The 27,437-nt window shown below is 38.2% G+C and overlaps 1 protein-coding gene across 3 annotated transcripts in view; it reads left to right on the forward strand.

Annotated features, from left to right (window-relative positions):
• LOC150077285 (FGFR1 oncogene partner 2 homolog) overlaps window positions 1-27,437 on the forward strand; it is a 112,312-nt gene that overhangs the window by 49,448 nt on the left and 35,427 nt on the right. For all 3 annotated transcript variants that reach the window (XM_090386181.1, XM_090386179.1, XM_090386180.1), the window contains exon 3: window positions 10,909-11,157. In XM_090386181.1, the coding sequence (XP_090242307.1) occupies window positions 10,909-11,157 (249 nt within the window). The remainder of the gene's footprint in view (window positions 1-10,908; window positions 11,158-27,437) is intronic.

Consider the following 27,437-nt stretch of genomic DNA (forward strand, 5'->3'; position numbering starts at 1 on the left):
GTTTAAGACTTCCTATTTTTGGGGTTCAATAAACCATTCTGATCAGAATGGTTAAATTTTGAACATATCAGAATGGTTTAAAATTTTGAACATATCAGAATGGTTTAAAATTTTGAACACGTTCAAAATTTTACATGTCAGAATGGTGGTTTGCAACTTTATAGTGATTAATACTTTTATTTATTTATTTTTGAAAAGTTGCAAGAAGCAGTTGAATGCCAATTGCTCAGGTCTTCATTAATTTCTTGCTTGAAAAATTATCTTGAAGAAGTGATATAAAGCTTTAATGAAAATTAATTTTTTTACCAAAACAAATATGGATGATTTTATAAAAAAAAATAAGAAGAAACATATGAAATTGTAAAAATATCTCTCCACTATGAATATGCAAATACTATTTCGGACACATTTATTGGTATAAAATAATTTCTGTTATCCTGAAAACAGATAATTAATGAAATTTTTATATCATATATCTGTTGTTGCCATCTTTTGCCATTCTTCTTGATGCAGTAGGTCTTCTGAAAAATATTTATCTTATAATTTTGGAACTGGGTTATTGATATTTATTCAGTAACCCAGTTCCAAAATAGTGATACTCGGTTCTGTTGTTACTGAATTTATTCAGTAACAACATAAGTTTAAAGGTTTCAAAAGATACTCTTTTAAGAGTATCTTTTGATAATTGTTATTTGTTTATTATAAGTTCTCAAATGTGAAACTCCACCTGTTATAAAATTTTTTTATTGATATGATATATATCTTATATATTCATATAATGAAGCCTTTTACAATAAAAAAAAATATATATACAAATTCAGTTTTCATTACATAATTTTCTTCTTGATGTTAGTTGTGTGATTTTTTTTTTTTTTTTTTTTTTTGTTGACCCTTTATTCAAGGGTCTATAAAAAAAAACTTTGTTGTCTAGAACAGTTTTCAACCTTTTTATAATAACGGCACCCCTAAGTAATTTATTTTATTTTGCGGCACCCCTACTCAATTTTCTGCCTGGTAGATCCAATTCTCTCTCTGTATATATATTTTTATAATATTAAAAAATATATATGTTATATGATGTTTATTACAATAATATAATTATAAAAATTACATTTCATAATACAAATTATATACAGGGTGTCTCAAAAATATTGGTACATTATTACTGGCACATTATTGGTACATTATACGTTTAGGGGAGTTAGGTAACGTCTAAAGGAATGTGAATCGCATAGGAACCCATAACCGGAAACGTCACCATAAGTCAGTACTCGGCGCTGTTCATCAGTTCGCGAGAAGGAAAATTTCTGGTTTACTCATTCAAGCAGTAGTTGCCACACGAAGAGCATGCATTGATATACGAACTGTGAGCTCGCAGACATGCACCTAGTGCATGGATTAGCAGAGGGCATGGGCAAGTCACTCAACAAATTTATGGAGAACGCTTCCCAGACAGACATGTACCGAACCACCATTTGTTTGCACGTGTGCATCAAAATTTGTGCAATTATGGGTCATTTAGAGGTAACAGGAGTAGTGCAGGCGTCCACGTTCGACGCGAATTCCCGCCATGGAAGAAAGTGTGTTGAATGCCATCCAGAATAATCCTACTACCAGCACACGTGCCGTTGCCTCTGCCTTAAGAGTGTCTCGTTGCAGTGTACAGTGTGTCTGGCACGACGATTCCTTACATCCCTTTCATCTCCAAAGGGTTCAGTTACTGCTCCCTCAAGATCATCCTGCACGTGTGGCTTTTGCGCAGTGGTTTCTCCAAGAAAGTGTACAAGATTTGAATTTTCCAGCCTATGTTTTGTTCACGGATGAGGCTTATTTCACCTGGGAAAGGCTTATTCAATCAGCACAATGCTCGTGTGTGCGCCCCCATGCGGCACAACATCGCTTTGCAATAAATGTGTGGGCCGATATGGTTGTGACTGCTTAGTCGGCCCATACCTGTTACCATCCCGCATGAACTCCGCTAAATATCAGATCTTTCTTGAACAAGTTCTACCAGGGTTGCTTGACGATGTTCCAGCAAATGTGAGACGCAACATTTGATTTCAACATGACAGGGCACCTGCCCAATATGGAAGGTGTGCTCGTGACCATTTGAACAGGCGTTTTGGGCATCGATGGGTTAGCTGTGGTGGATCCGTTGCCTGGCCCCCATTCTCACCTGATTTATCGAGCCTTGATTTCTTTCTGTGGGGTGCCCTCAAACCTGTCGTGTATGAATCGCCTGTGGAGATGGAAATGGATCTCGTGGCAATACTCGTCTGCGCTGCTGCTACTGTCAAAGAAACTCCAGGTGTGTTCGACCGTGTCCGCCAATCCATGCTGCGTCAGTGTCACGCATGCATCGCCTCTCGTGGTGGAACCTTCGAGCATCTGTTGTAACATCATGAAATGCATCCCTTTCATAGCTGCAATTAGGAAGTCGGTATGTTCTGGAACAAAAGTAAGTGTTAATTCATCATCATATACAAGAGATATTGTCAAGGAAAAAATGGAAAAGGCTCTGGTAATATGGATATTCCATTTTTTTTCCATTGGAATTAATGGAAATGATACAAGACAGTAATTAGTGGCAAACATTTATTTGACATAATATTAACAATGGAGTATGAAAGGGATGCATTTCATGATGTTACAACAGATGCTCGTGGTGGAACCTTCGAGCATCTGTTGTAACATCATGAAATGCATCCCTTTCATACTCCATTGTTAATATTATGTCAAATAAATGTTTGCCACTAATTACTGTCTTGTATCATTTCTGCTTCTTGTGCCTCTGCTACTACTTTCCCGTGACGTTTCCGGTTATGGGTTCCTATGCGATTCACATTCCTTTAGATGTTACCTACCTCCCCTAAACGTTTGCACCAATATTTTTGAGACACCCTGTATATACAATACATCTAATTCTGTTTTTGCACAACTTTTTTTACATGAATTTGATTTAACACGAATTCAAAATAAATATTCCATTCTCTTTTTACACGAGTCATTTTGATTTAACACGATTTCTATGAATTTTTTTTTTGCCTAAATTCTAAGAAGAATTTTTTTTTTTTTTTGCCTAAATTCTAAGAAAAATTTTTTTTATTTGTGGCATATTAGTATCATTTCTATATTACACACACCAATAGATTGGATAACAGCTAGTGTGTGCATTTTGAAATGCGTGCTTTTGTTTACCAATGTGTACATCTAGGTATCTATGAATCGTCGTTTTTATTGAATTTGGTACACATCTACGGTATTCATGCATTGTATCTTCGGAAGACATTTAGTAGTCAGCTCTATTTCAAAGTGAAATTTATGCACATATAAATTTATTAATTTTGCCGATAGTCAATAAATTGTAAGTTTACAAATTTTTCATACCTTTATTTATTAATTATAACTGAGAAATTTTTCAGTAACCCTTATATAATGTCGAATAATTTGCCTATTACCAAAATGAAAAGGAAAGCGATTTCTTTGGAACTTAAAATTCAAATATTAGATCATCTTGCAACTGGACAAGGGGCTACGGCTGTAGGAAAGCATTTTGGTGTATATGAAGCTACCGTAAGAACTATTAAGAAAAATGAAGCTGCAATTAGGAAGTCGGTATGTTCTGGAACAAAAGTAAGTGTTAATTCATCATCATATACAAGAGATATTGTCAAGGAAAATATGGAAAAGGCTCTGGTAATATGGATAGATAATTTTGCATGTCACCAAGTGGTCACTAGAGGTGCCTAGTTTCACCATACTGAGTGCCACTGTGATCGGTCTCCTGAGAGCAGCACACAGATAGTTCAAAATGGTGGATGTTGCAGATATACGTATCAAGCAAAGGGTGGTGATTGAATTTCTTACCAAGGAAGAAATGATGCTTACTGGAATCCATATGCATCTCAGAAATGTTTATGGCAACAATACTGTAGATGTGAGTACATTACCATTTTAACCTCCATTCGCCAAATCCGCTCCCTAGGCCGTGGCCTATCCGCGGTCGGTAATATGGATAGAAGATCAGTTACAAAAAAGAGTACTAGTAGATGGAAATCAAAGCAAACAGCACTAAGAATTTACACACAGATTAAAGAAAAGGAGCCAAGCACTTCATCTCAGTTAAACAGAAAGTATGAATTTTCTGCGAGTACAGGTTGGATGACAGGTTTCTTAGAAGGAATGCTCTTCATAATATAAAAATTAAAGGTGAAACTGCATCTGCAGATGAATCGGCTGCTAAAGTATTCCCGCAGGAACTTGCAAAAATTATTGAAGATGGAGGATACACTCCTGATCAAGTGTGGAATGCAGATGAAACTGGTTTCTTCTGGAAATGAATGCTGAACAGAACGTATGTAGCCAAATTGTAGAAAACTGCTGGTGGTTTTAAGGTAGCTAAGGATCATGTGACCTTATTATTTTCCTCCAACGCTTCAGGAGATCATATGTTGAAACCACTGCTGGTAAATCGAGCCCTAAACCCACATTCAATGAAAGGTGTAGATATCAATAAACTGCCTGTTCACTGGATGGCAAACAAGAAGGCTTGGGTGACCACTGCTATCTTTGCAGAATGGTTCAACAAATGTTTTGTCCCAGAAGTCAGACGTTATATGAATTTGAAAGGTCTCAAATTTAAAGTTCTTCTGATTCTTGACAATGCACCCGGCCATCCTGTCTTGGAACACCCAAACGTACAAATTTTATTTCTGCCACCTAATACTACATCTTTGATACAACCGCTAGACCAAGGTATAATTGCGACAATTAAAACATACTACGTAAAACGAACATTCCAACACGTTTTGGACAAACTGAATGATGAAACACTAACAGTCATTGATGTGTGGAAGAAATTCTCAATTATGAATTGTATCAATCAAGTTGGATTAGCGTTAACTGAATTAAAACCAGCAACTTTAAATGTGTGTTGGAAAGCAGTTTGGCCACAATGTGTAAAAAGCAAAGATCCCATCATCCCTAATACGACCGAATTTCCCAACATCATTACAATGGCACACAAAATTGGTGGAGAAGGATTCGATGATCTATCGTTTGAAGATATTGATGAATTATTAACCGACAAAGCCCTAAGCGAAGATGAAATATGGGACTCCTTGTCGTTGTTGTTTTGTTATTTGATTTTTAGGAGCATTAGCAACTAAGGCCATATTGCTCCGGGGATATGCGGTGGTCACTCCCTGACCTTTCCACATCCTCCGTATTTGGTGGTCACGGACTCGAACCCCGGTCTAATCAAGAAGCGTGTGCTACGCACTGCTGCTCCTGCCCACCTGGCTACGGAGGCGCCTTGGGACTCCTTATCCCACAGAACGTAGTGATAATGATCCTGTTCTAAGTGCAGATTTAATAAAAGAATGTCTGGAACTGGCCAGAAAATTAGGTAATCATTTTGTCAAACATGACCCTAATGAGGAACGCGCTGGGAAGTTTCAACGTGAACTGAAGTTGTTGACAGCCTCTTACAGAGAATTATATAATGGCCTAACCAAAACACAAACACAACGATTAATAACTGAATTCGTTCGTAAAACCGGTGAAACATCAGCACCAGAGGAGACTCGTGCTGATTTTGCTCAAGAGATCACAGAAAGAATTTCATTAATAGAGGAAGAAGACTATGTCCACAACATTTCTAGTGATAGCAGTGATATTCCAGTCGTACGCAAACGTATGCGCCATTTATTGTCAGAAAGTGAAAATGAATAAAATCTTATTATGTGTAAAACAGATTTTTTTTGTTCATGAAGAATTTTTTTCATTTCATATGCATACAAATTTACTTTAATACATTTTCATTACATATTATTACATGTGTATTTTATTGAAATAAAATAAGCTTAAAACGAATATTTTTATGTGTTTTTTTAAAATTATTTTTACTGATTTTTTAGATCCGGAACCAATCTTCCTTTCTTCCATAAATACGTTTTTTTTTTAAACGTATTTTTCAGGAACGTATCTACCTTGTATAAACAGAATTAGGTGTATATAATTTTATTCTTTATAAAGAGGTACTAAGCAAACCTCAATTATAGATTACCAAAAAATTAAGAAGATACTGTACACCTTTTTTGTAATGAAATAAGCATATAAATTAAAAAATAAGTTTAAGTAACTTAAACCCAAATTAGGTGGCACCCCTGGAATGTTGTTGCAGCACCCCAGTTGAAAACCACTGGTCTAGAATGATACATATGCCCAGTAACTACAGTACACAAGTTGAATCAGGCATCCTCAGGAAATAAGCACATGCCACATTTCTGAAAATTCCAATTTTTTTTTTGGAACTTACGCATATAGCCTTTTTGTATTCAGTGATAATTTGTATTACGTATTCTGTGCTCAGCGAGATGAAGATATAATTGAATGCAATCACATTGTCGGAGTCAAAATTTTAATTTTACTCCTGTGAATTCGGGCAGAGCTTTCAGCTGCATAATAAAATTGTTTTTGGTAACTAAATATAAAAATACTGACTAGTATTTTTATATTTAGTACGAAACTCCAACCTGACTCTCACAAAAATAACCCAACTATGCACGGCCTGGGCTGCTTGTGCACACATCATTTCACCACTAGGCACCTTTTACATTGGCTCCTTGTACTGCAGGCCAGGAGAGGAGATCACCCCTACAATCAACTGATTGTAGGGGTGACCTGCAGACACTGCTGAATACACTTCCCAACCAGAAGATCATCATCGGGGTAGACGTCAACTGTTGATCACTGGCCTGGCACAGGCAAACACCAAATAGGAGAGGGACACATAATGGGCGGCGACTCGAGGAGTTCCTGATAAATTCTCCTATGGTAGTATTAAATCAACCATGCCACTTACCGACCTTCTGTAACACTATGTGGGAGGCCACAGTAGATGTCTCCTTGGCAACCACCAATGTGGCCGGACATGTGGACTGGGCAGTCCAAGACTCCTGGACGTCAGACCACAGAGTACTTACCTACCAAATCAGCCAGACAGTTAGCAGAACTCCAATAGTCAAACACATGATGAACTGTTTTGCAGTTAACAAGGCTGACTGGGAACTCTTTGGGAGCCTGCTGTGCCAGGTGGCAAGGCACTGGTTCTGACCAACGACTTTACCGGAATGAGATCCAGAGGAGGGTCACAAAAATGATCACAAACGTTAGTGAAACAGCAATGAAGAGGAAGATTCCAACCTCTGGCACAGTCCCCTGGTGGACCCAAGAAATTTAAACATTAAGAAAGCAGGTCATAAAGGCAACAAAAGAGTTTCAAAGGCGAGATGTATCTTGCCGGAGCCGGAAGTAAGACTCTTAAGGAAAAGATACAATATTGTTAGAAACAGCTACACAGACCTGATATGCAAAAGCAAGTGCAAGGCCCGGGAGCACCTGGTCAACACAGCTGGAAACGCTGATCCCTGGGGAGTAGTCTGCAAAGTTTTTCTAGCAAACTCCCAGAGGAGAAATCATAAATGCAACTCGAACCCCGCAGGGCGCACTAGCCACCACCTGGGAACAGTCTATCAATAACATACTCAACCAGATCTATCAAGAACCAGCTGTCCCAAGCTTAATGGAACAGGTACAGATATGTAGAGAAAATGAAGCATACAAAACACAGCAAATGAACAGCCCTTTACCATGGAGGAATTGCACACCACTGCGGCTCTCATAAGGAATAGAAAATGCCCCGGCCCACATCTTCTGGAGCCAGAAATTATAAAAAAGGTAAGAGACACTACCTCGGAACTGCTCCTTAGATTATACAACGCATGCCTAAAAACAGAAACTTGCTCAGCCGACTGGAAACTTCACAACCGTGAAGCTCATACCCAAGGATCCTTCAAAGCCTCCAGAACAACTGGACTTTTATCGGCCAATTTCCCTGCTCCCAGTGGCAAGTAAGCTATTCGAAAGGCTGATAAGTAAAAGAATAGCTCACCACTACGAAACAGCTGGACTAAGCATGCCAACACAATATGGATTCAAGCAAGGAACTTCGACCATCGAAGCCCTCAGTGGCCTTTTGAGGGTGGCAGCAGGGTGTGACAAAAAATATTTCCTTGCCATCTCAGTCGATTTTGCTGGGGCATTTGACGCCATTTGGTGGCCGAGCGTCCTAGCTAGACTTAGAAGGGCAAACACACCTATGAATTTGTACAAAGTTATGGAATCTTACTTAACCAACAGAGAAATCCAGGTAATAGCACCATATAATAAGTTGACCAGATCGCTCTACATGGGCTGCCCCCAGGGTTCAGTTCTAGGGCCACTGCTCTGTAATATGATCTTAGATGAATTCTTGGCCCTGGACCTGGGGGAAATTAACTCCCAGGCCTTCGCGGATGATCTAATACTGACAGTCGCTGCTGAAAGCCGAGCACAAATGGAAGTCCAAGCACTTAAACTCCTTCAAGACTGGGCCACTGTCCAATTCTTAAAAATATCAGCTGCAAAAAAACTAAATCTATACTGTTGAAAGGCAGCCTAAATTTAAGGAGACTACCACAAATTAAAATCCACCTGGGAACAGGCAAACACAAAATAGGAGAGGGACACATAATGGGCGGCGACTCGAGGAGTTCCTGATAAATTCTCCTATGGTAGTATTAAATCAACCATGCCACTTACCTGGCACAGGTAAGTGGCATGGTTGTCCCCGAACTGAAGCATCTAGGTATCATTCTAGACACCAACCTGTCCTTCCACCCTCAACTCAAATACTTGAGAGAAAAAATATAAGAAGATATACCGGATTAATAGCCAGAATAACAAGGAAGGACTGGGGACTCAAAAAACGCATGCTAACACTGCTATAAAGCCACCTTCACCCCGGCGATTATGTACTCTTCCCCCCTGTGGTTCCATAGAGCCACAAAGGTGGTTAACAAAAAGGTCTTGGACACCATACAATGCTCAATTCTCCTGGTCATCACCCGTGCCTGCCATACTGTTAGTACGCATGCCCTCCAAGTCCTGCCCTCGACCTAGAAGTTGTACTCTGCGGAATGATGTACCACCTGACTAAAGATTACCCTACACTCTGGGGGGAATACACTATCAACGTAGCAGGGAACAGAAGAGAAGAAAGGACCAGACTTGAGAATCATGTGCAGCAGGCATGGCAGGAAAGGTGGTCTGTTTCAACAAAAGGGGAAATTACCAGGAAGTCCCTACCTGCAGTCGGACGCATGTATCCTAGAGCCCCCTGTTGGTTCTACCCAGGTCTATTTACAACGTTTCTCCTGACAGGCCATGGTGCCTTCAACACCAAGTTAACTTATTTTCGAATAACAGAAGACCCCCCCCTTCTGCACGTGTGGAGAGACAGAAACATGGTCCCACATTATGTACAGCTGCAACCATTATGAGGACCTCCGCTGTTGACTTATGACGGAACTCGCATATCTACCAGCAGGACTGGAGCATCACCTTCTAGACTCGAGGGAGGAGTTTCTGGCCTTCACAAAGTTTGTGCAAGAGGTGTTTTCTAGGCAGAGGACACTTATTACTATTCATCACAACTAAAGCCAGTAACTAAATGAAACAACTCGACCTAATTGAACAGAAACATTCAAACGGAAAGATTGAGCTAACCACGCTAAGGACCTTTTGCAACAGGACCAGGACCAGACACGGAACTGCTGCAGTCCACTGCTCACCTGTTTCGAGGTCCCTCTGCGGCGGAAGACACCAGTGATCACCAAGTCAGACTTGACTCTACACATCTCCTGAACCTGACCTCTGAAACAAACTCACTGGACATGAGTTTGTTTCATGCAGCTTGCTGCTAAGGCCATTGTCCTGCCATACTAGTGCACTCTTGCACGGTACTTTCTTCCTACTTCCTGGGTGGTAGGGAGGTCAATTGTCTCCTCGCCACCCCATTTTCTTCCATCTGGTGGGGCATGGGCATGCCTCACTGGCCATCTGGGGTCTCCTTCTCTATTGACCTCACCTCTGTCTTACCCTCCCTAGTCTTCAGTCTCCCCACCCTCTCTCTAACTTTGCGACTGCATCTAATGAAACCAAAATTTTCCAAACCCACACTCAAAAACTTAAGTCAACCATGCAACAACCCTATTGCCATTCAGCCTACCCCCTTTCAGCATAAAATAAAGTAACTTTTTTTTTTTTTTTTTTTTTAGGTCCTAACCACCAAAATCTCAGTAAATTTAGGTGGCAGGGCCTGCCAGAGTAAATATAACTATACTGGGTGTACCTGGTCTGCTTCCACGAGGCCACGTGTGGGCAATGGTGGGTCCCATTAGGGGCCCAATGGCTAAAAGGCCAGATGAATAATGGTACAAAACATTACACATATACACGATCCACACACTTTTAAATGTCTGTCCTTTACAGTGTACTGTATCACACAACAATGTATACTATGCGGAGATGGGGGAAACCCCTTGTGCCATATGACCCAAAAACACTACACTTTACACACTTGTACTGTTAAGAACTAAACTATGACCTAGTATTGAATGTCTTGCAAAATTAATGGTTTTTATGTGTTTGCAGATACACAGAAATAATGTCATACAGTCTGGGAAATGTTTAAACAGAAAGTAATTGGTGTTTGGAAATTATTAATGGAACATAAATCCAGCACCTGCAGTGCTATTTTTAAATCTGAGCATCCTATTTCCTTTCTGTTCTCATACAGTCAACTAACCTTGCAGAAATATTCAAAAAAGTTCCAAATTTTTGAGGTTTCATGTATTTTGAATCTTCATTATAACCACCCATAATTAGCTTCCATCTTGTATTTTAATAAAACAAAGTGAGTGATGTATGAGTACTCTAGGTGAAATGAGTTTTGGAATGTTGAGGTTTTATAGTTATGAAGAGGTCATATATTTAAATTGCTTATCCATAATTTTCTTATTGTAGTATCATGAAGAACTAGCTGAATTAAATGCTGTTGCACACCAGCGGCCAAGATCTGCATTAATTCTTAGCATACAGCAGGAAAATCGTCATATTAGAGAACTACAACAGGAAAACAGAGAACTACGTACTATGCTGGAAGAACACCAGTCTGCTCTTGAGTTAATTATGACCAAATATCGACAGCAAGTCAGGAGGCTAGTGCAAACCAAGAAAGCAGAACAGGCCTGGGTATCTAGGGACGAGTCTCAGGTAGTTTGGTCTATTTTCATCTAAGAAATAGCTTATTTTAATGTAAATTTTGATTTGAATCCTTTCCCAAGTGACTTTCCCAAAATGTTTTTGGGCTTGCTGTAGCAAGTTTTTGATAGGAATGGGTTCTGTGGAGAAAATATTTTTGTTATGTTTTGAAGTTGTGCGAAATTTTTTTATCAAAACTGAAAACACAATTTATAAAAAAAAATGAGGAAAAAAGAAAAGAAAGTCAGCATTACTTTTTTATTATTTTATGAAGAAATAATATCCTCTGCACTAGTTTATGAATCACTTATTTTTAGTGGCATATCCAGGTATCATCATGGAGGGGGGGGGGGCATTGTGACCAGGTCCAGGTATCAACGTAAAGGGGGCATCGCAACCACACAGCCATTTCTGAATAAACAGAAAATTTTTAAGGCGGCATCGTTTTAGGTTATATCTCATATTGTGAATACCTTCACAATGAGTTGCCATGATATTGCACTACTTCGAATAAGTAACGCTTCACCTAAGGAGAAGACTAATGTTACTTATTCTCAGATAGGTACCACCACCCAGACGGCACCGTTTCAGGCTATTTGGCCCTTCTTCGGTGAGTGGGTAGGTACCCAAGTGATGCAATAATGGCAAAAACAGTTATGAAGTATAACTCCACAATATGAGAGATGCCTGATGGTGTATGATGTATTTAGACTAAGGTGCATTTATACTTCAGTTTATACTTCATAAACAGTTATACTTCGTAACTGTTTTTGCCATCATTGCATCACTTAGGTACCTACCCACTCACCGAAGAAGGGTCAAATAGTCTTGAAACGGTGCCGTCTGGGTGGTGGTACCTATCTGAGAATAAGTAACATTAGTCTTCTCCTTAGGTGAAGCGTTACTTATTCGAAGTAGTGCAATATCATGGCAACTCGTTGTGAAGGTATTCACAATATGAGATATAACCTAAAACGATGCTCCTGCTTAATTTAATTTCAACAACTTCTGGATCAGAATTCCAGAGAATTTTAACTTTTTGTAAGCCAGAATTAGAAAACAATTGTCAAGGTGTAAAGTTGTCTGATTTACAAAGCTGTTTTCATTCTGCCATCTATTAAAACTGTCTACTATTTAAATGGAAACACAGATGTTTCAAGGCAATTCTCTAAAAAGTTGCACATTATTTGAAGCATACTTGGAATGATCTTCAAAAATGTGGATCTATATATTCATACACCCTAGAGCCCTCACATGGTTAATGGAACCATTCTTTTCTAACAGGTTCAGAGATATGGTTAGCAGATGAGTGAATAAGGAAGCAACAACTTTAAGAACTCACTTTTTTTTTCCTTTTTTTTTTTTGTGATAGAAATATTACATTTAAGATAACAAACAGTTAATAAGTTATGCTCAGCTTTGCAGATTGTGCTAAAAGTAGTGGCATGCACTGTATTTTGCAAAATTATATTTTGTTTTTCTTTTTTTTTTTCAAAAATATTAAATGTGTATATGAACAATATTGTTGTAAACTAATGATTACTGGAAAGGTTGGTGTAGTGACTTCACCCTGCCAAAATAAAGTCTTCAGTTGAGTAACTGAAGATAATTCTAAATTTTTACCAACAGCTCTTGGAGAAGGAAGAAAATTGATTCCACTGGAAGAGCAATGGTACCAGTGTGTTGTCACTATTCCTCTGCTTAGATTATTATTTATTTTATTTATTATTTTTTTTTCAATTAATTTTTTGAAATTTATAAACCACAATTTTTTTAAATTAAACAGCGTGTAGGATGCATAACTGAAATTGATTTATTTATTATTTCTGATAGAATGGTAGTAAAAGGTTGATATAGAAGGTTGTTTGTAAATGATACTAAATTCTATTGGGACGTACAGCAAACTGGGAAGTGAAGTGACAGAAATTACAAAGCTTGCTAGGAGTCCTCACAGGACAACAAAATACATGGACTGTCTTGAGGGTTACTAAGAGCAAAAAAAACAGCACACATGTACTTGCTTGTACCCTCATGAGCCAAAACATTATGATCATTCCACAGCACATAGAGGTGCCTCCGTAGCCAGGTGGGCAGGAGCAGCAGTGTGTAGCACATGCTTCTTGATTAGACCTGGGTTCGAGCCCATGACCACCAAATATGGAGAATGTGGAAAGGTCAGGGAATGACCATCGCATATCCCCAGAACAATATGGCCTTAGTTGCTAATGCTCCTAATAACAAACAAACAGCACATAGCAGTGATGGTACTGGTAGTGCCTGTCAACATAGGCTTTGTACTGATAAAGTTTATCAGTACAAAGCCTATGTAATGGAGAAAGGAAAGGATCGGAAAGGACTGGGAAGGTGGGTCAGCAACTGCGAGCATAGTGAAGGTGTGGCAAGAATAGTTTGAAGAATGTGACACAATAATATAGGTGGGCATGATGAGACGGAGAGACCAACACTCGTTGACAATCAAGGTGAATGGCAGTTGACATGTGTTGTCTGAGACAACAGACAGATCACCCAGTTAATGGCAGACCACAATCAGGGTGCACAAAGATGTGTTTCCAAGCACACCACTGCCTTCAGTGATAATGGAGCACCATTCCTGGACATTGTACAACTGGAAAAGAGTCGGCTGATGGATGAGTGCATATTCAATGGCAAAGAGGCAAACAGCTGCAACCAGACTGCATGGATGGACAGAAATAGGCCGGCAGTAGTGGTATCACAGTCTGAGAATGTTTTCATGGCCATCACTGGGTCCCCCCACCATCCTCACTGTCAGATCCTACCTTGCCATTGTTTTGCATCAAGTTACCTTACATGGTGACCACGTATCCAGGTGGCATTGGACTCTTTGAGTAAGACAACACCCATTGTCACAAGTCCCACATTGTGCAGGAATGGTTTGAGGATCATGTCCAAGCATTTTGTGTGCTCACCTGGTCATCAATCCCATCAGAACATTTGTGGGATGTAGTGAAAAATAGCATTTATCTGTTGCAGTGCTTTGTTGCCAAACTCCGGGAAGTCCATTCAGTCCAGCCGGTCAAGGATATCCAAGGACACTTTCCACAATATTGTGGAGTCTGTTTGACACGAGATTCAAGCAATTATCAAACAAAGGCAGCTCAACACACTATTAGTTAAGTGGGCATAATATTTTGGCTCATGAGTACAAAATCTTGTCACCAATCAAGAACATATCAAAGTATGCAATAATGTTCTGCATATTTCATGAATAAATACTGTGCACTTTTTTTTTTTGTTGTACACAAAAAACAAAAATTATCCCACAGAATATCGTACCCTGTGCCATCTAAAGTGTTGGTGATGCAACATTTCTTAAAGGAATGCTACACTATTGTCGCTGGTTTTTCTTCCAAGCCACTGACACCCACTCTGCAAGTTTTAATGCCGGTGCTTTCTTTATCTTACCAGGTGTCTACAGAAAGTTTTCAATCAACAACCAGCATTCACATTGGTTTGTATTCATATTCATTTTCATTCCTCAACTGGTTTGTTGAAGGGTTGCAGTTGGCTAGTCATGCCGCCAGTTATAGCAACCAGGTCACTACACTTTTCGGCCAGTTTATTCTTTAACTATTCAAATAAATGTCAACAAAACACATCAAGAACTAACATGGGTTACGTAGAGCATCTGGTTGATGGTTGACTTTTAGCCAGTTGTCATCCATGCACAATAACATCTTTGGAGAAGATCTTATTCCTTGGTATAGTGTTGCAGTTTAAAATTATATATGGCAGCAACCTTCGGCCATCAGCAAATTTTCATAGATGCTTTTCATGATCCATACTAATGACCTTGATTTCTTTTGCACCTTTAGCATCGACAATATAATTTCGAGGCATATTGATGAATACCGGGGTATTTCTAGATGATTGTAGATTAATTTTTAGCTAGATGATTTTGTAATAACTGAGAGGAAAGTGGAGGAGAAATTGTTGAGGATAAACATAAAAAAGGCACCCGGGGTGGATGGAATCTATCCAGTTATATTAAAGGAGGCAGCAAAGGAAGTAAGCAAACCCTTAGCCATAATTATGAGAGCTTCTTTGGACTCAGGGGAAGTAACCATAGACGGGAGATGTGCAAATGTGACCCCAATTCACAAAGGAGGATCAAAGGCTGACACAAGTAATTATAGACCGGTGAGTTTAACTTCTGTTCCAGGAAAATTAATGGAGGCACTGCAGAATCATCTAGACAAGACTTCAGTTATAGCTCGGACACAGCATGGTTTTGTTAAGGGAAAGTCTTGCCTGACCAATTTGCTTGGATACTATGATGCAGTCACAAAAGAACTAGATGCAGGGATTAACGATATCATATATTTGGATTGTAGAAAGGCTTTTGATACTGTTGCACATGGAAGACTGCTGCACAGATTGGAGCAGTGTGGCATTGGTGGTTGTTGCTATGGATAAAGGGATGGTTGAGTGGCAGAAGACAGAGAGTGGTAATTAATGGACACTGCTCATCGTGGACTAATGTTATTGGTGGAGTCCCTCAGGGTTCAGTATTGGGTCTATTGTTGTTTTCTGTAAATGTTGAGGGTTGATGACCCTCCTATGTGTGTGTCCTGTGGCACAATTTTAACTATGAGACACATTTTAATTGATTGTCCAGATTTTAGTAATATCCGTTTTACTGCTTTTAATCATCTGACTGAGCCGTATACACTGTCAGATTTTATCCGACAATGACAATGTGTCTGCTATTTTTAGATTTTTAAAATCAATAAATATTTTTACTCATTTATAAAATTTACATTTTTTTTATACTTCTTGACATAGTGACCTAACTAATTAGGTCACTGAAAGTTTAAATTTTTTTTTATAAATGACATGGTCTTGGCGCATTATAGCCTTAGTAGGTAATGCGCCAATAAAACCAAAACAAACAAACAAACAAATCTGTATGTGTCATTTATGAATATTATAAATATGATCAATATCATTTATAAATGATATTGATGATGGTATATCAAGCTTAATGTCCAAGTTTGCAGACGATACAAAGGTTGGCAGGGTTGTTAAGCCACTAATGACAGTATGCTCCTGCTACAGGATCTGGAAATGCTGAGAGGTGGCAACTGAAGTTTAACATTTGACAAATGTAAAGTACTGTATATGGGAAGCAGCAACCCCAGAGTGACATATCAACTCTGTGGTACTACACTGACAGTGGTAGAGAACAAGAAGGACCTGGGAGTAATTGTACAGACAGTCTGCAAGGGTAGCTCATAGTGTCTTGTCATTGATATACAGAAATTTTTCTATCAGGGATAAGGAGGTGATTATCTCCTTACACAAGGCAATGGTCAGGTCACACCTTGAGTACTGTATACAGGTCTGGAAGCCTCATTTTAAGAAAGATGTAGAGCTGTTGGACGAGTACAGAGAAGGGCAACAAGATTAGTGAATGGAACAAAGGGTTGCTCTTACAAAGAAAGGCTTAAATTTTGCTAATTACAGTGTCTGGAGATTAGGCACCTGCGAGGTGATCTGATTGAGGTGTATAAAGCCTTGGATGGTTTGAGCATGCTCAAGGCTGATGGAATTCTTCCTCTTGCTCAGAATAATCATTTGAGAGGGCATAAATTAAAATTGAGGAAAGACAGATGTAGGATAGATTGTGCAATAACAGGTAAGAACTCTGCTTGATAGATGATTGCCAGGGTCTTTCTTTTAAGCTCCTAGTCTGCTGTACTGATCCTGGCAATCATGCCTGCATGATTTCTGACTTTTTTTGCCAGATATGCCAAATAGGGATACAAAGTTAATTTTGAATCAAAAACAACCCCCTGAGGTATTTTAATTTGTGTACCATTTTGATTGTTGTTGCATTAATTTTATTTTGCAGAGGTCTCCTAATGTTTAAATTTTCTTTCAAAAGTATTGATTTTGTTTTATCGGGCAATATCCTGAGCATATGCATTTGTGCCCACCTTGCAGTTGCATGAGGGTGGCATTGGATGTTTACTCTAGTACCACTCTTGTGTTGCCTTTTATTAGGAGAATCAAATCATCTGCAAAAGCTAGTCTGTCCACTGCTCAGATCCAAGGCCAAATATGCATCTAAGACAATTGTCCAGAAGAAAGGGCCAAGGATTGAGTCCTGCGGGTATCCTTTAGGGTGTGTCAATTCTTGGAACCCTCTGTGAACCGAGACACTTCTGTCTGTGAGATAGCTCTTACTTAACTGATAGAGGTTTTGTGGGGCATTTTTCTGGTGGAGTACCCCTGAGGACATTATGCCACCAGATGAGTCAAATGCCCCAGCAAAGTCTGCTGAAATGGCCAACATGTATTGTACTTCTATTTTCTGTACAAGAAGTATTTGATCTGAGGAAAAGGTATCAAAGACACGGGGGATGGAGTCTTACTGAGGCATTGGTTTATAAGGAGTTGTACAAAATTACGAAAAAGCAATACCATAAAGCTATTTATAATCATAAGTTTGAAGCTTGGAAGGATTTGGTTCCCATGGAATAATGAACCTTGGGGCCTTTTTTTTAAACTTACAAGAAAAAAATTGAATATTAATACAGTAGGCTCTCGACTTAATGGACTTCAAGTTTAATGGACAAAAAATTTCTGTCCTAAAGGAAAAATTTAGAACCTATTTATATCTGATAGTGTCACACATCAGACAGATGTGCTGAAAATTCCTTCTCATGAAATAAAGGTGTTTTATTGCTAGATAATGCATCTGCTCACCCTAACGTTGAGAGGTTAGTTAGCAGGGATGGGATAATTAAATGTGTTTTTCTGCTTCCTAATACTACTACATTGATACAGCCGATAGATCAGGGTGTAATCGTTGCATGTAAGAGGTTGTATAAGAAGAAGTTTTTGGAAGAGGTGATGGTTGTTTTGGAAGAAACAGAATAAGAAGACACAAGAGGCACCAAGACACGGCCAAATTTATATACATTCAACATCAGATCTGCTATCTTCAACTTAGCAGCTGATTGGAAAGATATGAAGATTACTACCTTGGACAATGCTTGGAAAAAGTTGTTGTGCGACGTAGAACCTGAAATGGACTTTGAAGGAGTCGAGGCATCTAATTTTCGGGACACTCTTCTAAGGGCCGGCAACAAAAATGCAACTGAGAATGATGTGGAACAGTGGCTCGAAAATGATAAAGGTGATTTGGGCTATCAAATTTTTTCTGAGGTAGAGATTGCAGGAAATGTTCTTCATGGAGAACAACGATGATGACAAAGACGAAGAATCAGTTGCACCTCATCCTAAATTGTCTGTTATAAGACAACATATGGATGATATCATACATTATATTGATTCATCATTAGATCCTGATGTGCTTCCTTATTATGAACATTTTAGAGAATTTTGATCTACAGTAATAAGGAAGCAGCACCAAGGTGTAAGGCAATTAAAGCTTGATGATTTCTTCAAGACCACTTCAACTGGACCTGTTTCACCAGAACCCTCTACCAGCAAGGAATTAACATCTCTCCCTCATATGACAGTTGTTTCTGACTCTGAAAATTGATTCTTTCAATATAAGTTAATATTAATATTGAATGTTATTCATTTTTTAACGTTTTTTTTTTGTTTTTTTATTCAATAGAGTTTAAGAATTTTAAAGTATTTTTTTCTCCCTATAAAATGGATTTAAATGAAAAAACTAACATTCACGTTGAAAACAACTGTGTGATCTTTAAAAAAAAATTTTTTTTTTTTAAAAGTGGTGGAAACACTCGATTAGTTACATTGCATAGTTTTTGACGTGTTTAATTAAAATAAAGTTTGGTCCCTGTCGTAATTTTATTTTTATATTTTTAACAGATGTTTTAGTGGCGTGTATAAATTACAATAATATTTTATTCATACTTATGCATTTTAATAACATTTTAATACATCCTGTACATTGTAAGTTCGTTATTAATATATGTTTTTAAAATACATTTGATTTAACAGATTTTCAGCAATAGTGGACACCCCTTCCCCCAGTTAGTCCGTTAAATCGAGGGCCTACTGTAATTTAATTAGTACAGTTGTTTCTGACAATAAGAAATCTGTTGATTGGCTTTCCACTATCACAACAATAACTGACAGATTGTTTTTGGTTGACTGTGTTAGTGAGGAGACAGTTATGCAGAATAAGGTTAGAGAAGAGAATATAAATTATATTGGCTGTCATGATAGTGAATTATTCAGTATTACTGAACTTAGGATGGTGTTCTAAGTTAATTGTGAACAAAACACCTGGTCCTGATAAAATTGAAAATAATAAATTTGTTGAGCTGTTTCCTGAGATAATGTTATATATGTTTAATAAATGTTTCCTTCAGGGTATATTCCCAAGATCTTGGAAGAAGCCCTTTTGAAGCTGCTTCATAAACCAGGGAAACCGTTGACTGATCCAAGAGGTTATAGGCCTATATTGTTGGTGGCAAACTTTGGGAAGATATTTGAACAGTTACTGCTTGCGAGACTTAACGTACAAGGAAATTGGATTTTCCCTGTCAATACGGATTTAAAAAGAAATGTTCCACACAGAATGCAATTCATTATCTTGTTAATTTTGCTACTTGTTCTAATTGTAAGTATGTCCTAGCTCTCTTCATAGATTTTGAAGGGGCTTTTGATATAGTTTTGGTACCCCAGTGTTTTGGAATCTTTGAGAACTTTGAACTGTCCTGATTTATTTAAGACAATCAGCAATTACTTAACAGATAGAAGAATTATAGTTAATTCTCAACATTTGAAATTTGAGAGAGGAATTAATTGGGAGTGCCCACAAGGTTTGGTTTTGGGACCGACTTTTTGGAATCTGGTCCTTAACACTCGGTTAGAACAAGATTGTGTGGATTGTCTCAAGGTCGCATATGCGGATGACTTGGTGCTGTGTGTGCAGGGGAAATCCAGATGAGTAATTGAAGATAAACTCGAAGGGGTAGTCAGTAGCCTGATGAATTGGACTATGAATAATAAACTTAGAATTTCTTCTAATAAGACTGTAATGATGTTATTAAAAGGTAAACTACGGGAGACCACCCTGTTTAGTTATTAATAGTAAACAGATCCAACATAATTGGATGACAACTTAGGGATTATGTTGGATGACAATTGATTCTTTACACCCCACTTGGAATACTTAAGCAAAGGAAAGGAGCAGTAGTGCATAGCCCACGCTTCTTGATTAGACCAGGGTTCGAGCCCGTCACCACCAAATACGGAGGATGTGGAAAGGTCAGGGAATGACCACCGCATATTCCTGGAGCAATATGGCCTTACTTAGTTGCTAATGCTCCTAAAAACCAAATAACAACAACAACTTAAGTAAAGAAATACAGTGTCTATAGTCTGGATTACCAGGAAAGACTGAGGGCTCAGTAAAAGGGTCCTCAGTCTTTATTATAAGCAGTGGCGGATTTCTGCACAGGCGCACAAGGCGCGCCTGGGCCCCCTCTTAAATAGAGGGGGCCTCAAATCTCAGGTCTCAAAAAAAAAAAAAAAAAAAAAAAAAAAAAAGTTTCATTTTTAATTTTTACACTCATCTTTATTACTGTTACTGAATAAAACTATAATTTAATATGAGAAGTTAGTAAACTCATATGCGAATATCCCTACATATTATATGAAATATCTATGCGAACTAGGTGAATCCGAAGTAGAATACGTATTATCATTAATGCTTAGTTGTGCCATTTTTTCATTTAAACATTAGTTAAAATATGTATGAAAGAATTGCTTTTATAATTTTTTTTTCTCCTCTGTTACAGTTTCAAGCTTTGATTTTAAGACTATTTTCTGCGTAAGTTCAATTAATCTTTGTTCCAAGATGGTCCAACAGTTCACAATCTGCAGTCTGATGGCAGATGTAATCCTCTTTGTCTGTTTGTGCATGTAGTCCTCTCTAAGAATAATTTAAATTCCTTGGCCTATTTGATTGGGTTAGTTATACCAGTCAAGATGTCTAATTTCTTCAATGCTTTGTAATTCGTTTCTGTTTTCCTTGTTTTCTCCCCTTTCTTGCCCTTTTAGTGCTCAGGGGGGCAGCATTCTACATCTTTTGTAGTATTTTTGTTAGTACTTTCCCTGAAAACTTGATTAATCTCAATCTCAGGGAGGTCCACTAAGTCACTGGCATGATCAGTATTTTCATTTTTAAGTCCCTTTTCTGTTGAAGTTTGATCATGGTTTACCATTTTCATATTATATTCCTGTTTCTGAAGTTCTAAGGAGTATTTTGATATATAACTTATATCAGTAGGACTATTAAAACCCAAGTTATATGGGTTTAGGGGATGGAAGAAATTCTTGCCCATTGTTGATCTTCACAATAAGGAATGCAACTTGAAATAATAAGGATAACATTAAATCACAAATCTCAACACATTCCCCATGATCTAAAATATATCTAGAACTATATGTCATGTCCAATATCCAAAAATTTGTTGCAATTTCTGAATGGTCGAAAAAACGATACCTTCGTCATCGCTATCACTGCAGTGAACCTATTGTGCTGAAACACGTTCGAAAGTCCAAATTACACACTAAAACTAATTAATAAAAATACACTTACCTCGTTAATTATTGCTCCTACCATCTGTAACTACTTCCAGAATGTAAAAATCCATCTTGGAAAAAGTTGATAAAATCCAAAATCTGTTATGGTACCAATCAAGCGGTCCTCCTTTTGTGCATGTCCACAATGGACGATAACCACAGGTGAACTGTTGAGATTCTGCACAGTGTAGAGTGTGTTTAGTGTCAATCTCCGTGTAGCATACATTGTAGGTGTGAAACAGAACACTGTCAATGCCAGAGGTTTAAAGGTGTATGGATCTTGTATATGTCATGTACCATTGTTCCTCTGGTCATTTGGCCGCTGGGCCTCCAATGGGACTCAATGTTCTGCACAAAGTGATAACAGCAGATGAGACATAACTTCATTGTTTTCAACCAAGAGAGTAAGCAACCAAGCTCTGTTTGGAAGTCTACGTTATCGCCAACACCAAAAAAAGGCAAAAGTTGTGGCTACTGCAGGAAGGGTCATGGTCATCTTTTTTTTTTTTTTTTGACATTCAAAAAATGATTTACCAGCATGTTGTGCCATGTCATATGACTGTTACGGGACATTACTATACAACTATACTTTGTGGGATCCACTACTGCACACAGGTGGGTAGATTCTGCATCATGACAATGTGAGACCTCACATTGCTCATACCGTCATTGAGCACTTAGCCAGCATTAATATCAGATGTTCCTCATCTGCCCTACTATCCTGACTTTGCACTCTGCAATATTTTTTAATTTCCAATGTTAAAGGAACTGTGAGGGAAAGCGTTTCCAGTTGTCAGAAGTTGTAAAGACATCAGAGGCAATTCTCAAACGCATGTCAAAAAATGGCTTCGACGAACAGCCCTCTTATGAAGACTAGTTTCCTTCTCAAATGGCAGCATCAGCAAAAGAGCTGTTCAACAATGGAGAGTTTAATTTTCAAGATGACGCCGAGTGTGTGGATGAAGATAGAAAGGAGGGGGAAAAAAGGATCAAATGGAGTAAACTGTCATGCAAAATGCGAACTGGAGGCAGTAGAGTATGGTATCATGAAAACCACAAGGAAGATTAAAATCTCCGGTATTTTAAAGGTACAATCATACATTGTGGATATTTTAAAGGTATCAGTTTTTCTCATTTAGCTTCTTTTTTTTTTTAAGTTTTTTTTTTTTCCTTCTTGGAAATCGGTATTTTATTCAGTGAATAAAATACCGATTTCCATCCTGAAACATCCAGAACAGTATGAATTTCATAATTACAACAGCTTTGTTCATAAAAAATTTAATCTATTTTTTAAGCAAGGAGTAAATTTAAATGGATATTAAATGCAACTTGATATGCAAGAGTAGATTTAATTATAATTAACGTAACAGAGTTGTTTTGATAATGAGTGGATTGGGTTGTCAATTTGGCTGTGGGTGGGTTCTCCCTCATCAACAGACAAATCGACATGAACACATACAAGTAACTTGTTTTTAAAATGCATTTTCTCAATATGTCAAAAGTTCTTCACCATTTACATATCAATAAAATTAAGAATCGACACATTTTTGAGAACTATTTTCTTACTAATCTTCTCATGTATGAATTTTTTTGTCTGGATCAAGACTAGGCGAATAAGTTATTTATGGAATTTTGAATGGTAAAAAAATTATAATTTTTTACCATTAAAAAAATTTACAAAACCCTTCATGGTACTAAGCCAGGGGTTAACAAGCAGCAGAGACATCATCTTGTCAGAAATATAATACAGGATACATACAATAGTCTTAACGCATTTAAATTAAAGAAAAATTATGTATAAATAACATAAAGCAGATTATACTGACTTAAAAGTAACAAAATAAAATAATAATAACAATACATCAAATTAAAAAAAAAAAAAAATATATATATATATTTCTTTTTCCTTGGCGATTTTAAAGTTCACAACTCCAGCTGGCTTCCACTTTCTAGTCACACTGACCCAGCTAGTCAAGATGCTGACGCTTTGGCAATTACTAATGACTTTGCACAGATTGTTCATTTACCTACAAGACAATCCTTACCATACAGCCAACACGCATGATCTTTTTCTCACAAACAACCCTTCGAAGTGAGTGGTCCTTTAGGCACCTCAGCTCACAATTTAGTGATTGTCTCTTCTCCAATGGAGCCTTTATCTCATGGTTATTCCCAACCTCGTATTGTTTGGCATTACAAGAATGCAAAATGGGATGACCTGCGAGACTTCTTTTCCTTGGTCGGATTACTGTTTCAAACCTTCTGATGTCAACATTTGCTCAGATCGTGTCAGTGAAATTATTCTTGTAGGAATGGAATCCTTTATTCCCCACTCTACTTTAAAATCTCGTACTTTATCTAAACCTTGGTTTTTCCAATAAATGTGCTAAGGCTGTTCAAGAGAAGAATGTTGCATATCGTAATTTGTTTGTTTCCAATTCTTCAGTTTCATTTTCTGCCTACACCAAAGCTTGCAACAATTCTAAAGCAGTTATTAATCAGTCCACACTTTCTTCTTGCCCATCTCTGCTCCCACCTCTGTCAAAACCAGATGGTTCTGTTGTCACTTCAGCCAAGGGTAAAGCTGACCTGCTAGCATCCCATTTCTCTTCCAACTCATGTATTAATGATCTTGGTAAAACACCTCCCACCATTCTCAACACACTCTATTCAATGCCTCCTGTGGCCTTCTGTCAAAAGGATTTTGACGAATCTTGATGCTAAGAAAGCTCCAGGACCTGATGGTATTTCTCCGCTTGCTTTGAAAACGTCCTCCTGAACTTATTCCTGTTCGTTACCACCCTTTTTTACTCTCTTATTCCAAAGGTGTTTTTCCTTCTGCTTGAAAATTTGCTCATATCCAGCCAGTTCCTAAAAAGGGCGACAAATCCATCTCATCCAATTATCGTCCCATTGCAATTATTTCTACTCTTTTTAAAATAATGGAGAAATCAATTAACCGCCAACTCTTAAACTACCTAGAAACCTTCCGTCTGATCAACAATCGCCAGTATGGATTCCGTCAGTGTCGATCCACTGGTGATATCCTGGCATATGTTACCCATTTATGGACAAATTCAATGGAAAAGTTCGGTGAAACACAAGTGTTGCACTTGCCACCTCAAAGGCTTTTGATCATGTTTGGCATAAAGGTCTTGTAAACAAGCTTCCATCGTATGGTTTGCCAACTGTTTTTCGTAATTGGTTATCCAGTTTTATCTGATCGCTGACTGAGGGTGATGGTAGATGGCTCTCTGTCTTCTAACTTCTCCACTAATGCTGGTTTCCCCCAAGGTTCAGTTCTTTCCCCCACTCTTTTCCTCATGTATATTAATGACCTTCTTCCACTGACTGGAAATCCTATCCATAGTTTTGCCAATGATAGCACACTGCATTCCACCTTCCATTTTGAGAAAACTTGCCCTGCTCAATCAGCTTCAATTTCTCGAATATCCGCTACCAATTCCTTAAATGCCAATCTCCAGGTAATTCTCCAGTGGGCAAAGACAACTTAGTTGATTTCAGTCCTTCTAAAATTCAGTCTTGTCTTATATCTCGCAAAAAGGATTCTTCTGCTCCTATGCTTATTTTAATGACACTCCGATTTCTGTCCGATTAATGACACTCCGACTTCGGAGTGTCCGAGATCTGACACTCCGAAGTCAGATCTTGCCGATCTGACTTCTAATCGCTCTTGGCACAAGCACATTACAAATATTGCTTCCTCTGCATCGAAAAAACTTGGTTTTCTCTTTTGCTCTCAGCATTACTTTTCTTCCAAACAGCTGTTCACTCTGTACAAATTGCAAATTCACCCTACCATGGAATATTGTTCCCACATCTGCAGCAGTGCCCTCAAACCCTCTCTCAGGCTTCTAGATTCCATTCAGAAGAGGGCAGTTAGGTTAGTTAATGACATCTCTAACAGAGTCTCTCCACTTGCTGTCTCATAGACGTACTGTTTCGGCTGCATGCCTCTTCTACAAGTACTTCCACAGACACTGTTCTTCTGAATAGGCTTACATAATTCCCGCTCTCTCTTTCAAAATAGTCCGAACACATGCCACCACCAGCCAACTTCCTCGTTTATTCATTCAACTGCCGTTTTCTGGAACCTTCCTTCATACATATTTCCTGAAAATTAAAGTCTAGAAGTTCAAGGCTAATATCAACAAATATCTTCTTTCATCTTCTCAGCCTCCAATCCAAGCACAGTACTAAATACTACAGGTTTTCATAAAAAAAAAAAGCCAGGGGTTAACAAGTGGCAGAGATATCATCTGGTCGGAAATATAATACAGGATATATACAATAGTTTTAATGCATTTAAATTAAAGAAAAATTATGTATAAATAACATAATTCAGATTATATTGACTTAAAAGTAACAAAATAAAATAATAATAATACATCAAATTAAAAATTAATAAAATAAATTAAAATAACACAGGACAGTTTTCTTGAGTTTGGTTTTCCTTCAAATTCTTGGCGAGCTAGAGCGATCTCACATCAGTTGATGGTTATGGAATAAACGTGCAGATCTAGGATGTGACGTCTGTATACGTCTTGTCATCTACGATTTTACACAGGTCGGCTCCATTTAGGATTGGGCTAAATGGAGGATAATCCAAGGATTGGGCTAAATGGAGCTTTTGATAAGGGAGGAAGTGATCTTTAAGATACAGCCTCGAAGGAAGAGCAAGAAGCTTGGGAGTGGAAAGCCGGTTGGGGGATCTGCCAATACAGTGTTCCACATGTTGGGTGCTGAGATTCTCCGAGCAATCATTTGTATGGTGAAGATGAGTCATCTTCCATGCATTAATGCTGAAAATCTGGTTACATTTAGTGCTTTGCCCATTGGTGTTGTGTGCTGCTGTGATGGGAGGTGACACTTCCAGGTTGCCCACTTCAGGAGCCAGTATTCTGCAGCATTTAATGGTTTGATTGTGGTGTTTGCAGCTGAGCTCCACAACTCTACTCAATACAGTACACCTTCGAAAATCATCATCCTGATATATATTTTTATCAGATTTTTGTTCTGGATATGTAGCAAGTGCTGCTTGGCAACCCATCATTTCCTGTTGAATTTGGCACAGAGTTTTATGCGGTGATGGATCTCTTCTTTTCAACACGGGGGATCAGGACTCCCATCAATTGCAGGCTGAATTGTGTTGATGTGGGTTTAAACGAGTATATCATGACGGCAGATTTTTCAAGGTTAATTTGCAGACAGACCAAATCTCATGAGTTACTGCTGTATATCTGACTGTTACTGTAGTGTCTATTGCTTCATGGGCTGATTTTATTTTTAAGAGCTTCAAGTCATCCGCACATGATATCTGTTCTCTTGTGTATTAGCAGGTTAATGATAGCTGTAAAAAGAATTCCAGACAGGATTCTCCCTTGCGGCATGCCTGATTGTATTTGCCTAGTATATACGTTTTCTTTCCTATGGACATTTGGATGGTTCTATTTTGAAGAAGGGATGTCAGAAACTTCAATATTTGGCCTGTGATTTGATAGTGATAGCTTAAGCAGGGCTGGAATGTTGACACTATCGAACACAACACAGTTTGTAGATCTAGATATGTGATTGCAATTTCTCATTTCTCCTCAAATGATTCAAGGATGGCATTCGTAGTCATAAGCAGATTACTAACTGTTGATCTATCCTGCAGAGCATTATGAATTTGCTGAAGCCTGTGAGGGTGGATGTGC

This window comes from Mastigoproctus giganteus, chromosome 12 (assembly GCF_048544385.1).
Source record: "Mastigoproctus giganteus isolate SK-2022 chromosome 12, ASM4854438v1, whole genome shotgun sequence".
NCBI lineage: Eukaryota > Metazoa > Arthropoda > Arachnida > Uropygi > Thelyphonidae > Mastigoproctus > Mastigoproctus giganteus.